Here is a 12,565-nt window from a genome sequence, read left to right on the forward strand (position 1 = left end):
ATGAAATGTTTATGCTGTGTGTAATCCCTGCCTGCTGCCATATCCATTATTCTACATGATCACATCATCATCTATAGGAGTCCCATTTAGGGCAGTCATATACCAGTATAGTATAGGGGTCCCATCTAGGGCAGTCATATCCCAGTATAGTATAGGGGTCCCATCTAGGGCAGTCATATCCCAGTATAGTATAGGGGTCCCATCTAGGGCAATCATATACCAGTATAGTATAGGGGTCCCATCTAGGGCAGTCATATCCCAGTATAGAGAGGTAACAATAGTATATAGGGCAGTCATATCCCAGTATAGAGAGGTAACAATAGTATATAGGGCAGTCATATCCCAGTATAGAGAGGTAACTATAGTGTATAGGGCAGTCATATCCCAGTATAGAGAGGTAACTATAGTGTATAGGGCAGTCAGATCCCAGTATAGAGAGGTAACAAAAGTATATAAGGCAGTCATATCCCAGTATAGAGAGGTAACTATAGTGTATAGGGAAGTCATTTCCCAGTATAGAGAGGTAACAATAGTATATAAGGCAGTCATATCCCAGTATAGAGAGGTAACAATAGTATATAGGGCAGTCATATCCCAGTATAGAGAGGTAACAATAGTATATAGGGCAGTCATATCCCAGTATAGAGAGGTAACAATAGTATATAGGGCAGACATATATTAGTATAGAGAGGTAGCAATAGTATATAGGGCAGTCATATACCAGTATAGAGAGGTAACAATAGTATATAGGGCAGTCATATCCCAGTATAGAGAGGTAACAATAGTATATAGGGCAGTCATATACCAGTATAGAGAGGTAACAATAGTGTATAGGGCAGTCATATCCCAGTATAGAGAGGTAACAATAGTATATAAGGCAGTCATTTACCAGTATAGAGAGGTAACAATAGTATATAAGGCAGTCATATCCCAGTATAGAGAGGTAACAATAGTATATAGGGCAGTCATTTCCTAGTATAGAGAGGTAATAATAGTATATAGGGCAGTCATATCCCAGTATAGAGAGGTAACAATAGTATATAGGGCAGTCATATACCAGTATAGAGAGGTAACAATAGTATATAGGGCAGTCATATACCAGTATAGAGAGGTAACAATAGTATATAGGGCAGTCATATACCAGTAAAGAGAGGTAACAATAGTATATAAGGCAGTCATATCCCAGTATAGAGAGGTAACTATAGTGTATAGGGCAGTCATTTCCCAGTATAGAGAGGTAACAATAGTATATAAGGCAGTCATATCCCAGTATATAAAGGTAACAATAGTATATAGGGCAGTCATATCCCAGTATAGAGAGGTAACAATAGTATATAGGGCAGTCATATACCAGTATAGAGAGGTAACAATAGTATATAGGGCAGTCATTTCCCAGTATAGAGAGGTAACAATAGTATATAAGGCAGTCATATACCAGTATAGAGAGGTAACAATAGTATATAGGGCAGTCATATACCAGTATAGAGAGGTAACAATAGTATATAGGGCAGTCATATCCCAGTATAGAGAGGTAACAATAGTATATAGGGCAGTCATTTCCCAGTATAGAGAGGTAACTATAGTGTATAGGGCAGTCATATACCAGTAAAGAGAGGTAACAATAGTATATAAGGCAGTCATATCCCAGTATAGAGAGGTAACAATAGTATATAGGGCAGTCATATCCCAGTATAGAGAGGTAACAATAGTATATAGGGCAGTCATATCCCAGTATAGAGAGGTAACTATAGTGTATAGGGCAGTCATTTCCCAGTATAGAGAGGTAACTATAGTGTATAGGGCAGTCATATACCAGTATAGAGAGGTGCCCGTAGTAGCACCCCCCTACCGGCACCAGTAATCGGCCCCTCCACTACAATTTACATGTGAAACCAAAGATCCTCGCCAAATCTAGATCAATAACTAAAATCAATAAAAAACTAAGTTCTGGTAGGCTGATCCCTATAAGACAAGAACTGCAAATGTAATAAAGATCATTGTAAGTGACACAAGTGTCTATAGCTGACTCATGACTCCACCGTCACATATTCATATTGATGTTGTTATTATATGATGTGGGCAATATTATTGGTATATAATATGGGCAATATTATTAGTATATGATATGGGCAATATTATTAGTATATGATATGGGCAATATTATTAGTATATGATATGGGCAATATTATTAGTATATGATATGGGCATCATTATTATTAGTATATCATATGGGCAATATTATTAGTATATGATATGGGCAATATTATTAGTATATGATATGGGCAATATTATTATTAGTATATGATATGGGCAATATTATTAGTATATGACATGGGCAATATTATTATTAGTATATGAAATGGGCAATATTATTAGTATATGACATGGGCAATTTTATTAGTATATGATATGGGCAATATTATTAGTATATGATACGGGCATTATTAGTATATGATATGGGCATTATTATTAGTCTATGATACGGGCATTATTATTAGTATATGATATGGGCATTATTAGTATATGATATGGGCATTATTATCATCATCGTTATCATTATACGATATGGCTAGCACTCTTGAAATTTGTATTTTCATGATTTCTAGATTTATAATAGACATAATATTACATTTGTATTGGATTCACACACACACACACACACACACACACACATAAATATGACATGACATAAATATGTATTTTAATTCTAGTAAAGAGCAGAAGAGCTTTATGTTTGGGATCTATGTATGATTGATGATAATAAGTTGGTGACTTCTCCCGTCTCTGTGGTCTCTGCGGACAGACTTGTGTCCCATCCCAGGAGCTGACGAGGAGAGGAGGTGAGTGATGTCTCTATCTCTGCCCCCCACCACGACTGCCACACGCTCGGCTACACTCGGCTCTGCTCGGACACATCCGCCTCTCACACCCTGGCTCGGTGATTGGAGATATATATATATATATATATATATATATATATATATATATATATATATATATTTATTTATATTTATTTATTTGTGTAGTTCGACAATTAAAATTGTGTGGCTGCATCTATCCAGCTAGCTTTCATCTATCTACATTGTAGTGTACATACATATAAGTAACACAGTATTTGCAGTTTTAATTGCATGTGTGTGTTTTATATATATATATATATATATATATATATATATATATATATATATATATGTATGTACACACACACACACACACACACACACATATATATATATATATATATATATATAATTTTATTTTATCTATATATAAGAATTGGAACGTGTATTCAGAAATACAATACAAATAAAAATATGCCTCCTATCCAAGCAGTGCAGTTTATTCATTGGATGAGATGTGCTAGAAGCAGTAGTTGTGACCCCAGTAAGTTCTGGTCTGCAGCAGCACTAGTCCTGGTGTCACTATACATAAATACTCTTCTGTGGTTTGCTACATTTGGAGGGGTCAGAAGGGGGAGAATCAATCCATGCAGCTGGAGTTATAGACAATTAATAATAGATGGGTAATGGGTCCTTGTATCTACAGGACTGTATGCAGCTGGTGGATTCGTTCTGCTTCATATTGGAGGTGAAGCCTTACACTTCCTGTGTGCTGCTCCTGCTAATAATAATGTCAGGTATTACTAATATCTGCTGCTGGGACTCTGACTACCCTTGAACACGACGAATTCGTTTAATCAGGACACATAGTATAGAATGTTAGTTTCCTTCTTAAAATCTGCTACAAATAATAATAATAATAATAATAATAATAATAATAATAATAATAATAAGAAGAAGAAGAAGAAGAAGAAGAAGAAGAAGACCAACAAAGGAAGGCGATAGGTTTATCACTCAGACAAATGTATTGGTTGTCCATTAAATGCTGTATATAAATATTATAATCCAATGTATTCTGCATATTGCCTGGGTGACAAATGAAATCTGGCGGTGACAATAATATGAGCCATCCCTAGCCACCAGGGTCAGTGGCCTCTGCCCCCTATTTGTTACATTTAACCCGTGCAGTGCTGGAGGAGACCATGTTGCTGTAATAAGCAGCATCCTGTGATGGGGGGAGGTAAGTACAGCAGAGTGGGGTAAGTTGTGCTGCTGTTGCCCTGGTAGAGATGTGCCAGTCTGCCGGTGTCCCCTCCCATTGCTGCTCCAGCCCACCCATCTCCCCCGTGGCTTCCCCACTCAGGACACCGAGCAGGGGCTGCTAGTAAATGAGAGAGGGCTCGTTGTGTGGCTCGGTGGCCAATAGCAGGCGGGTCCCCGGTGCTGGCGGAGGGTGCTGGGGGCTGCAGTCATCCCGCACTAGGAAGCTGCAGGGGAGTCGGGGGGATCTCTCCTACTTCTTACAAGGGGAGGACAAGGGGCAGGCGCTACAAAGTATAAATAGTGCGACTTCAATAGCTGCTCGGTGTGTGATGTGTGTGGAGTGCTGAGCACTGACTGGGGGGGCTCTCCCTATAGCTCCTCATTATCATCATCATCCTCCTCCATAAAGCAGTGAGGAGCCTACCAGGAACCCGCTCCTCGGCCGCCGCCGCACACTATGGAAGAACTCACCGCCTTTGTATCCAAGTCATTTGATCAGAAGATAAAGGAGAAGAAGGAGATGATCACTTACCGGGAGGTTCTGGAGAGCGGCCCGGCCCGGGGCAAGGAGCAGGCCGGTGCCGAGGGGCTCCGGGAGGACGGGATCCCGGTAACCCGGGGGATAGCGGGGGGTGGAGGTGGCGGAGGAGGAGGCGGCGGAGGTGGCGCCAGATCACCGGTGCTGGAGCTGGAGCTGACCGCCGACAGGATCCGGGACACCGGGAGCCCCAAGCTGACAGAGGGTAACTATTCTCCGGGAACTCCATCTGCTACATATATATATATATATGTATACTGGGATATGGGCCCCAACTTTACTCACTACTACTGAGAGATAGGAGATAGAGAGAGAGAGAGAGAGAGAGAGAGAGATAGATAGATAGATAGATAGATAGATAGATAGATAGGAGATAGATAGATAGATAGATAGGAGATAGATAGATAGGAGATAGATAGATAGATAGATAGATAGAGAGGTAGATAGATGGATAGATAGATAGATAGATAGATAGATAGGAGATAGATAGATAGATAGATAGATAGATAGGAGATAGATAGATAGAAAGATAGATAGATAGATAGATAGATAGATAGGAGATAGATAGATAGATAGATAGATATTGCTCTCTATACATCCTATATATATACTGTATACTAGTTGATAAAGTTCCCTGATGGCTGCAGGAAATGTCCCAGCACAATGTCCAGCTGTATACAGGAGTGTGATGAATTATTTACACACCATATGTGCCCAGTCCGCTGCCTGCACTGCTGACAAGTGTCACCGGATCCCTGCCTGCCTCTCACTCAGCCCCGGCTCATTATCATATACAGAATAATAATTAGAATAATAATATTTCTAATGATTATAGTAGAATCTACAATGATAATATTATAGTGTGGGAGAACTGGATTATCCCAAAGCCTCGTCACTGCCTAATATGCTACTAATGTCTATGGTGAGCAGTGTGTGAGAATATTATTATTATTATTATTATTATTATTATTATTATTATTACTGCACAGTGACTGCTTTACACACCTCAGGTTACACCGCATTTCAATGGGTAAAAGTAGCACAATACAAAATCATCATTATTATCCTACTAGTAAATTGTTGTGTTCAATGGCGAGAGATACTCCAGCATAATATTGGATATATGTTAATATAGTAATGGATAGATAGAATTAGAATATTACAATATTACATACATATATAAATGCAATTGTTGTTGTTACTTGATTTTTTTATATATATTAACATATCATACACAAATTACCATAACAGACTCTCTCTCTCTCTGTACACACTCACTCCATACATATATGCATATATAGTATAAACACGAGTGCAAATATCAGGTGTATATTAATGTATTAATAGTAATCTTTTTTATTATTAGTATAACACTGATAGTAGTAGAAAATTCTAAAAAGAAAACAAATAAAAATAGACGAATAAACCTAACCCTGACTTGTCCTGAGCTTGTCCAGGCTGCACACAGTACATTGCACATATATGATGAGGAGGATGAGGATGATGAGGATGTGATACATTTGTATAATCAAATCTGAGACAATGCAGGGATTTGCCTATCAGGACTGGCACAGGATGTCAGCTCTGAAGCTGCTTGTTAGGATAATATAGCTGGCACATAGAGCAACTCCCGGAAATCATTTCCTAAACAAATGTGCGTGGTGCTGAGGCGGCCGGCGGTGTACCCAGCTGTACACACACGTGTCCGCACACTGCCTGCACACCCTGCTGTACACACTGCCTGCACACCCTGCTGTACACACTGCCTGCACACCCTGCTGTACACACTGCCTGCACACCCTGCTGTACACACTGCCTGCACACCCTGCTGTACACACTGCCTGCACACCCTGCTGTACACACTGCCTGCACACCCTGCTGTACACACTGCCTGCACACCCTGCTGTACACACTGCCTGCACACCCTGCTGTACACACTGCCTGCACACCCTGCTGTACACACTGCCTGCACACCCTGCTGTACACACTGCCTGCACACCCTGCTGTACACACTGCCTGCACACCCTGCTGTACACACTGCCTGCACACCCTGCTGTACACACTGCCTGCACACCCTGCTGTACACACTGCCTGCACACCCTGCTGTACACACTGCCTGCACATCCTGCTGTACACACTGCCTGCACACCCTGCTGTACACACTGCCTGCACACCCTGCTGTACACACTGCCTGCACACCCTGCTGTACACACTGCCTGCACACCCTGCTGTACACACTGCCTGCACACCCTGCTGTACACACTGCCTGCACATCCTGCTGTACACACTGCCTGCACACCCTGCTGTACACAGGACCTGTATGACCACCACCTCACCTCACCAGGGGGATTCACCAGGGACTGCTACATTGTTATGTTTCCCCTTGAAAAGTTTTGGAATGATTCTTGTCTTATGACATGATGATAATTTCTGTACAACACCAATGTAATCTACTACAAAGCAATACACACAGATACAAACATCATTCACATGTATGGAGATTGTGTAAGGTAGCAGGACTGAGAACTATTCCCTGTCACATAGGGAGGACATTGTATCTCGTGTATTCATCTGAGTGTCATACGGGACAGGCTCCAGCAGGAACTAGTGTATGGTAGTAGTAGTAGTAGCAGCAGCAGTAGTAGTAGTAGTAGTGTGGTGGTGGTGGTAGTAGTAGTAGTAGTAGTGGTGGTGGTGGTAGTAGTAGTGGTGGTGGTGGTAGTAGTAGTAGTAGTAGTAGTAGTAGTGGTGGTGGTGGTAGTAGTAGTGGTGGTGGTAGTAGTAGTAGTAGTGGTGGTGGTGGTAGTAGTAGTGGTGGTGGTAGTAGTAGTAGTAGAGAGAAGTGATTGATAAATGGGACAAGTATAAAGGGGAGGGGGTCCTCTGTGCTGCTGTTTATAAGGTCAGGGTCTCATTCCAAGTGTCCCCACCTTATGCAGTGTCCCCAGACATGAAGGAACGGAAGGAGGACCTGAAGGTTCTGGAGGAAGAGGGGCAGACAAAGATCAAGCAGAGAAGGAGCCGCACCAACTTTACCCTGGAGCAGCTGAACGAGCTGGAGCGGCTGTTCGATGAGACCCATTACCCTGATGCCTTCATGAGGGAAGAGCTGAGCCAGAGGCTGGGGCTGTCCGAGGCCAGAGTGCAGGTACCTGTCACCATATGTGTGTGTATATATATATATATATATATATATATATATATATATATATATATATATATATATATATATATATATATATAGCCCATCCATGCTCTCTGCCATGTGCCAGCCTTACCAGCGCTCCTAGCTCAATCCTTTCATCTTTTAGAAATATTTATATTTCCTTTTGTTGTTCTCTTTCTATTTTCTTTCTATTGTTCTTTTTCTATTTTTTTTTTTAAATAATTTCTTATCTCCATCAAACTATTTATATTCAATGGCCGCAGATTTCTCCGATGGAAATCTGCTCCAGGCATCTACTACTCCCATTATTCCATTCTCCTGATATTCCCCTGAGATATAGTTCCTTGCTGTGCCGCTTTAGGTATAGACATAGCCCCTACATATTGGGCGATACTCCTGCAGCCATAGATAACTCTCATGCTGCAGGACTGTCCTGTATCACATCACCCAATAGATCCCGCTCTTCTGTTTTCTACAAAGTATCATCAGGTTATAAATGAAATACGGGACCCCGTCTCCCCAATATCCTTCTTATATTCTATTGCGACAAATACAAATTGTGCCTAATGAAAGGACAATGCGCGCAAACCTTCCCAGTATCAGACGGGGCGCAATAATAGATTGTGGTTGTAGGAGCAGTGTGTGCGCCAACCAGTCCATGCAATAAGACCAGCTCCTGCTATAACAGTTATACAAATAGTACAATATTATAGGCGACATTTTGTTACATTCGATTATTTAGATAAAATACTACTGATCGTGTATAACTGGTACTGTGATGCCACAATATAGCTCCATCCCTATCTTATAACTATGGATTATTATCTATCTATCTATCTATCTATCTATCTATCTATCTATCTATCTATCTATCTCCTATCTATCTATCTCCTATCTATCTATCTCCTATCTATCTATCTATCTATCTATCTATCTATCTATCTATCTCCTATCTATCTATCTACTCTCTATCTATCTATCTATCTATCTATCTATCTATCTATCTATCTATCTATCTATGTATCTCTCTCTCTCTCTCTCTCTCTCTCTCTCTCTCTCTATCTCCTATCTATCTATCTATCTCCTATCTATCTATCTATCTATCTATCTATCTATCTATCTATCTATCTCTCTCTCTATATCTCTCTCTCTCTCTCTCTCTCTCTCTCTCTCTCTCTCTCTCTCTCTCCATCTATCTCTGCAGTCTGTGTAGCTATCCAGTGCGCCGATTTCCTCTGCTAGCACTTGCTGTGCGCCACTCTCTGAGGGCAGCCATGAGATTACCATAAGAATGAGACAATTATGCAGTGAGTGTTATAGTGTAATGCACAGAGGAGCCTGGAACTTCCTTCTTCTCTGAGGGAGTGCCGCTCTGACTGGTAATAATTCTGCGCCCTGCATCGCCGCTCTAAGACGCTTCTTCCTTCTGGATATGATATAATATCAGTCATTGGCTTTGCGTGTATACATGGCTCCATGGCCCCGGCCTTGTCTATAAGTTATAGGAATATTACACCTATAGTTACACTTCTTTCGTTTCATTCAGGTCTGGTTTCAAAATCGGAGAGCAAAATGCAGAAAACAGGAAAACCAGCTGCATAAAGGTACATTAAGAAGCGACAATTCTTTGCCATGCATTGCGACAAATCAGTAGTAGCTGTATTTATAGAAATAACTTCTATAGAAATAGTGTAAAACGAATACATTGGAAATATATGCTGTACACTCTTAATACAATTAACTCTTGCATTCTCTCCCCGTTGACACCATTAACCCCTTGTTGCCTGAGTGACCCGTGCACAGCAGAGCTCAATCAATATAATCAGTAGTAAAGAAGAAGGGGGGGGATGGGTACTGCTGTGCTAGGGACCTCTGCACATACAGGTGGGCTCCTGCACATCTGATCTTGCTCTCTGATATTCGCAGGAGTTCTTATAGGAGCAGGGAGCCAATTTGAAGCTTGTCGTGTAGCACCTTATGTCAATGTGGGAGCACTGAGGATGCCCTTCCAGCAGGCAAGTACATTACCCCCTTCTCTGTGTGATCCTTCTCCTAGGTTAGATCTTTATTCCTCCTCCTCCTCTTCATCATCTGCACATAGAAAGAGATAGAGCTGTGATGCTGGCCAGAAATAGCCAGGACAGGAGATTGACAGATTCATCCCCTGTTTATAGAATGGTTCCACTGAAAGCATGTTTGTTAATATTTAATAAAGTGAGTACATGCAGCTCAATTATACAGACAATGACATCACTGCAAACCAGAGAGCTGACTACAATGTCAGGACACAAGTGTTAACACCAGGGGGTCTTGTCCTGCTTCATCTGCACTCACTCCCTTTGCCTGCCCATCACATGTACAACTGCTAGCCCTTAGATACAATGGTTCTTGCTGCCAATAGTCTGCTTTAGCTCAATCAATGCTTCTCTAGGTGTATGGGGTATTTAACAGTCTATAGCCTAGGAGTTAGAGAAGAAATCAATCTGCTTTATCTATGTGTTTTTCCCTCAAGCTCATTTTAGACCCAATCTATATACCATTCTAAATAAAGCTGCACACAACTGTTGTGATACAGTGCAGTGTATTCTATGGCTGTTTAATACACCAGTGATGTGGTTTTATTTTCTACTAATAAGTATAGAAGAAACATATTGAACAAATACTGAAATTCAACATTTTATCAGTTTTACTGATTTTCCCCTAAGAAATTGCTAAAGGGGTATTTCCCCTTTTATATATCAGTTAAGTTTTTGTTTTGCTGAATTGGTAACATTTAGCTGACAAATGACAACTTAAATTTTTTTCTTGACATTGTGTTTTTGAGACACATTCTTGTTGGATTGTACTTAAAGGATTTATAAGAAATATTCATAACTGAATTCCATATATTTACTTGTTATTTGAACAATCTCTTTTATTAGATATACATATTATATAAACTATCATTTCCAAACAGAAAAGTGAGAGTGTCTCTATTAGAACATTTCATGCATGTAGGAGAGATCTGTAGGAGAGGTTTAGCTTGACAAACGTGTAACTTAAAGAGCATGTATATTGAGTCTTTTAGTCAAGTATATATATCTATTAACTGAATTAATTTATTTTTTATGTTTTAGACCATTTCACCATCCCCATGGCAGCTATGGGATAACAGAATATGCTGCATTCAGTTCTTGTAGTTTTGTTAATGCTTTGTTATTTTTTTTTTCTTTTTGTGGCTCTTGCTTGCGTGCAATACTATTTTGTAGGATAGTCATTGCAACGTGCCATCCTTGTCCTTCCAGGTTCAGGCACAGTTGCAGCTGGACAGTGCTGTGGCACACGCTCATCACCACCTACACCCTCATCTGACAGCCCACGCCCCGTACATGATGTTCCCTGCCCCACCCTTTGGTCTCCCGTTGGCAACGTTGGCGGCAGAGACGGCGACGGCTGCGTCAGTTGTGGCTGCTGCTGCGGCTGCCAAGACAACAAGCAAGAACTCAAGTATTGCAGACCTCAGACTAAAAGCCAAAAAACATGCAGCAGCTTTGGGGCTGTGACTGGCAATGCTTGGACCCTCAAATTGTGGGGTCCTACAGACGTTACCCTAAGTTCTTTATTTATGACATGGGCTCAGTCACAGCCAAAACCCCCTTTTAAACCTTCAAGGGATGAAGAGGTCATAAGTCAAAAGTTAATACATCAGAAAACTTTTGAATTTGAGACATTGGTCCTCCTTATGGTATCACTACCTACAATATACCTTCCTCTTTTATGGACCAAAATGGCTACTAAGACCTTGTGCGTATGGACACTGAGACCACAGAGACAAAGCACTAAATATATTTCTTAAATAATCTATATATTAGAATTTTTTATGCTGATGTGTGTGAAAAATGGGGGATGGGGTGCGCACACATTTTGTGCTGTGGAACTTAAAAGAGAAGAAAAAAAAATAGATGTGATCTATTATCAAAGGGAAGACAAGAAGGAAGAGGTTTGGAAGTTCCCAAGTTTTGACACTGACCCTTTTGTGCAAAGTTCACTTTAATACAAGGAATACAACAAGTGAGGCGGGCCTCCTTGTGTATCATCTTCTGGATCCTCCAACACTTCTGGAAGAATGACTAGAGTAAAAAAATAAAGACTATTTATTTGCTAATTTCTAGTGGCAAAATGTACAACTGACTGCAACAAAATCCTGGTTTGCATGTATTTTTCTCATTTCGTTGACGCAGTTTCTATTCGCATAACCTTCATTTTACAATTTAGCTGAAGAAAGAGATATAAGACAGTGCTTGCCATCTGCAGTCCTTAAGATTTAAGAAACCCTTTGTATACTAGAGGCGCCTATGCCAAGATCTGCTTTGGTGACATAGGTGTGTTGGGAATTATCTGGTATTCAAAAAAGTGAATAAGAAGGAATCTTTTTCTTTGTGAGAACCCATGATCCAAGGGCGAGATTGACTCTTAACATTGGCCAGGAGTATACTGTATTAAAGATGATATTTAATGCACATCCCATGCTAGCCTTGAGGCTACATGTAAAATATGTTAATACACATGAACAAAATTTATTTTGGTTACATTGTGACTCGATAGTTATTTGTTAGCATTTTCTTTTAAGCAGAGGTGTATTCTATTCAAGTACTTTGTGATCCTTATTTTGAATACATATAGATATTTAATGTGGAAGTGGCGATTGTAATTACAGTTTGCTAGCAAACGCAATTTGAAAATTTGAGCGAGGGGTGGGGGAGGGGGGGGGGGGAAGAA

The 12,565-nt window shown here is 40.5% G+C and overlaps 1 protein-coding gene across 2 annotated transcripts; it reads left to right on the forward strand.

Moving 5' to 3' along the window:
- The first annotated feature begins 4,560 nt into the window (after positions 1-4,560).
- Positions 4,561-11,366, forward strand: SHOX2 (SHOX homeobox 2). 2 transcript variants are annotated; one of them, XM_069973851.1, is made up of 5 exons: positions 4,561-4,846; positions 7,581-7,789; positions 9,354-9,411; positions 9,734-9,822; positions 11,056-11,366. In XM_069973851.1, the coding sequence occupies exons 1-5, from the start codon at positions 4,561-4,563 to the stop codon at positions 11,347-11,349; spliced, it is 936 nt and encodes a 311-aa protein (XP_069829952.1). In that variant the 3' UTR covers positions 11,350-11,366. The 2 variants fall into 2 exon arrangements, with proteins under 2 accessions (XP_069829952.1, XP_069829953.1); XM_069973852.1 differs by having other exon boundaries at positions 11,092-11,366.
- Positions 11,367-12,565: the final 1,199 nt, after the last annotated feature.

Source organism: Dendropsophus ebraccatus, chromosome 6 (assembly GCF_027789765.1).
Source record: "Dendropsophus ebraccatus isolate aDenEbr1 chromosome 6, aDenEbr1.pat, whole genome shotgun sequence".
In the NCBI taxonomy this organism is placed as follows: Eukaryota; Metazoa; Chordata; class Amphibia; order Anura; family Hylidae; genus Dendropsophus; species Dendropsophus ebraccatus.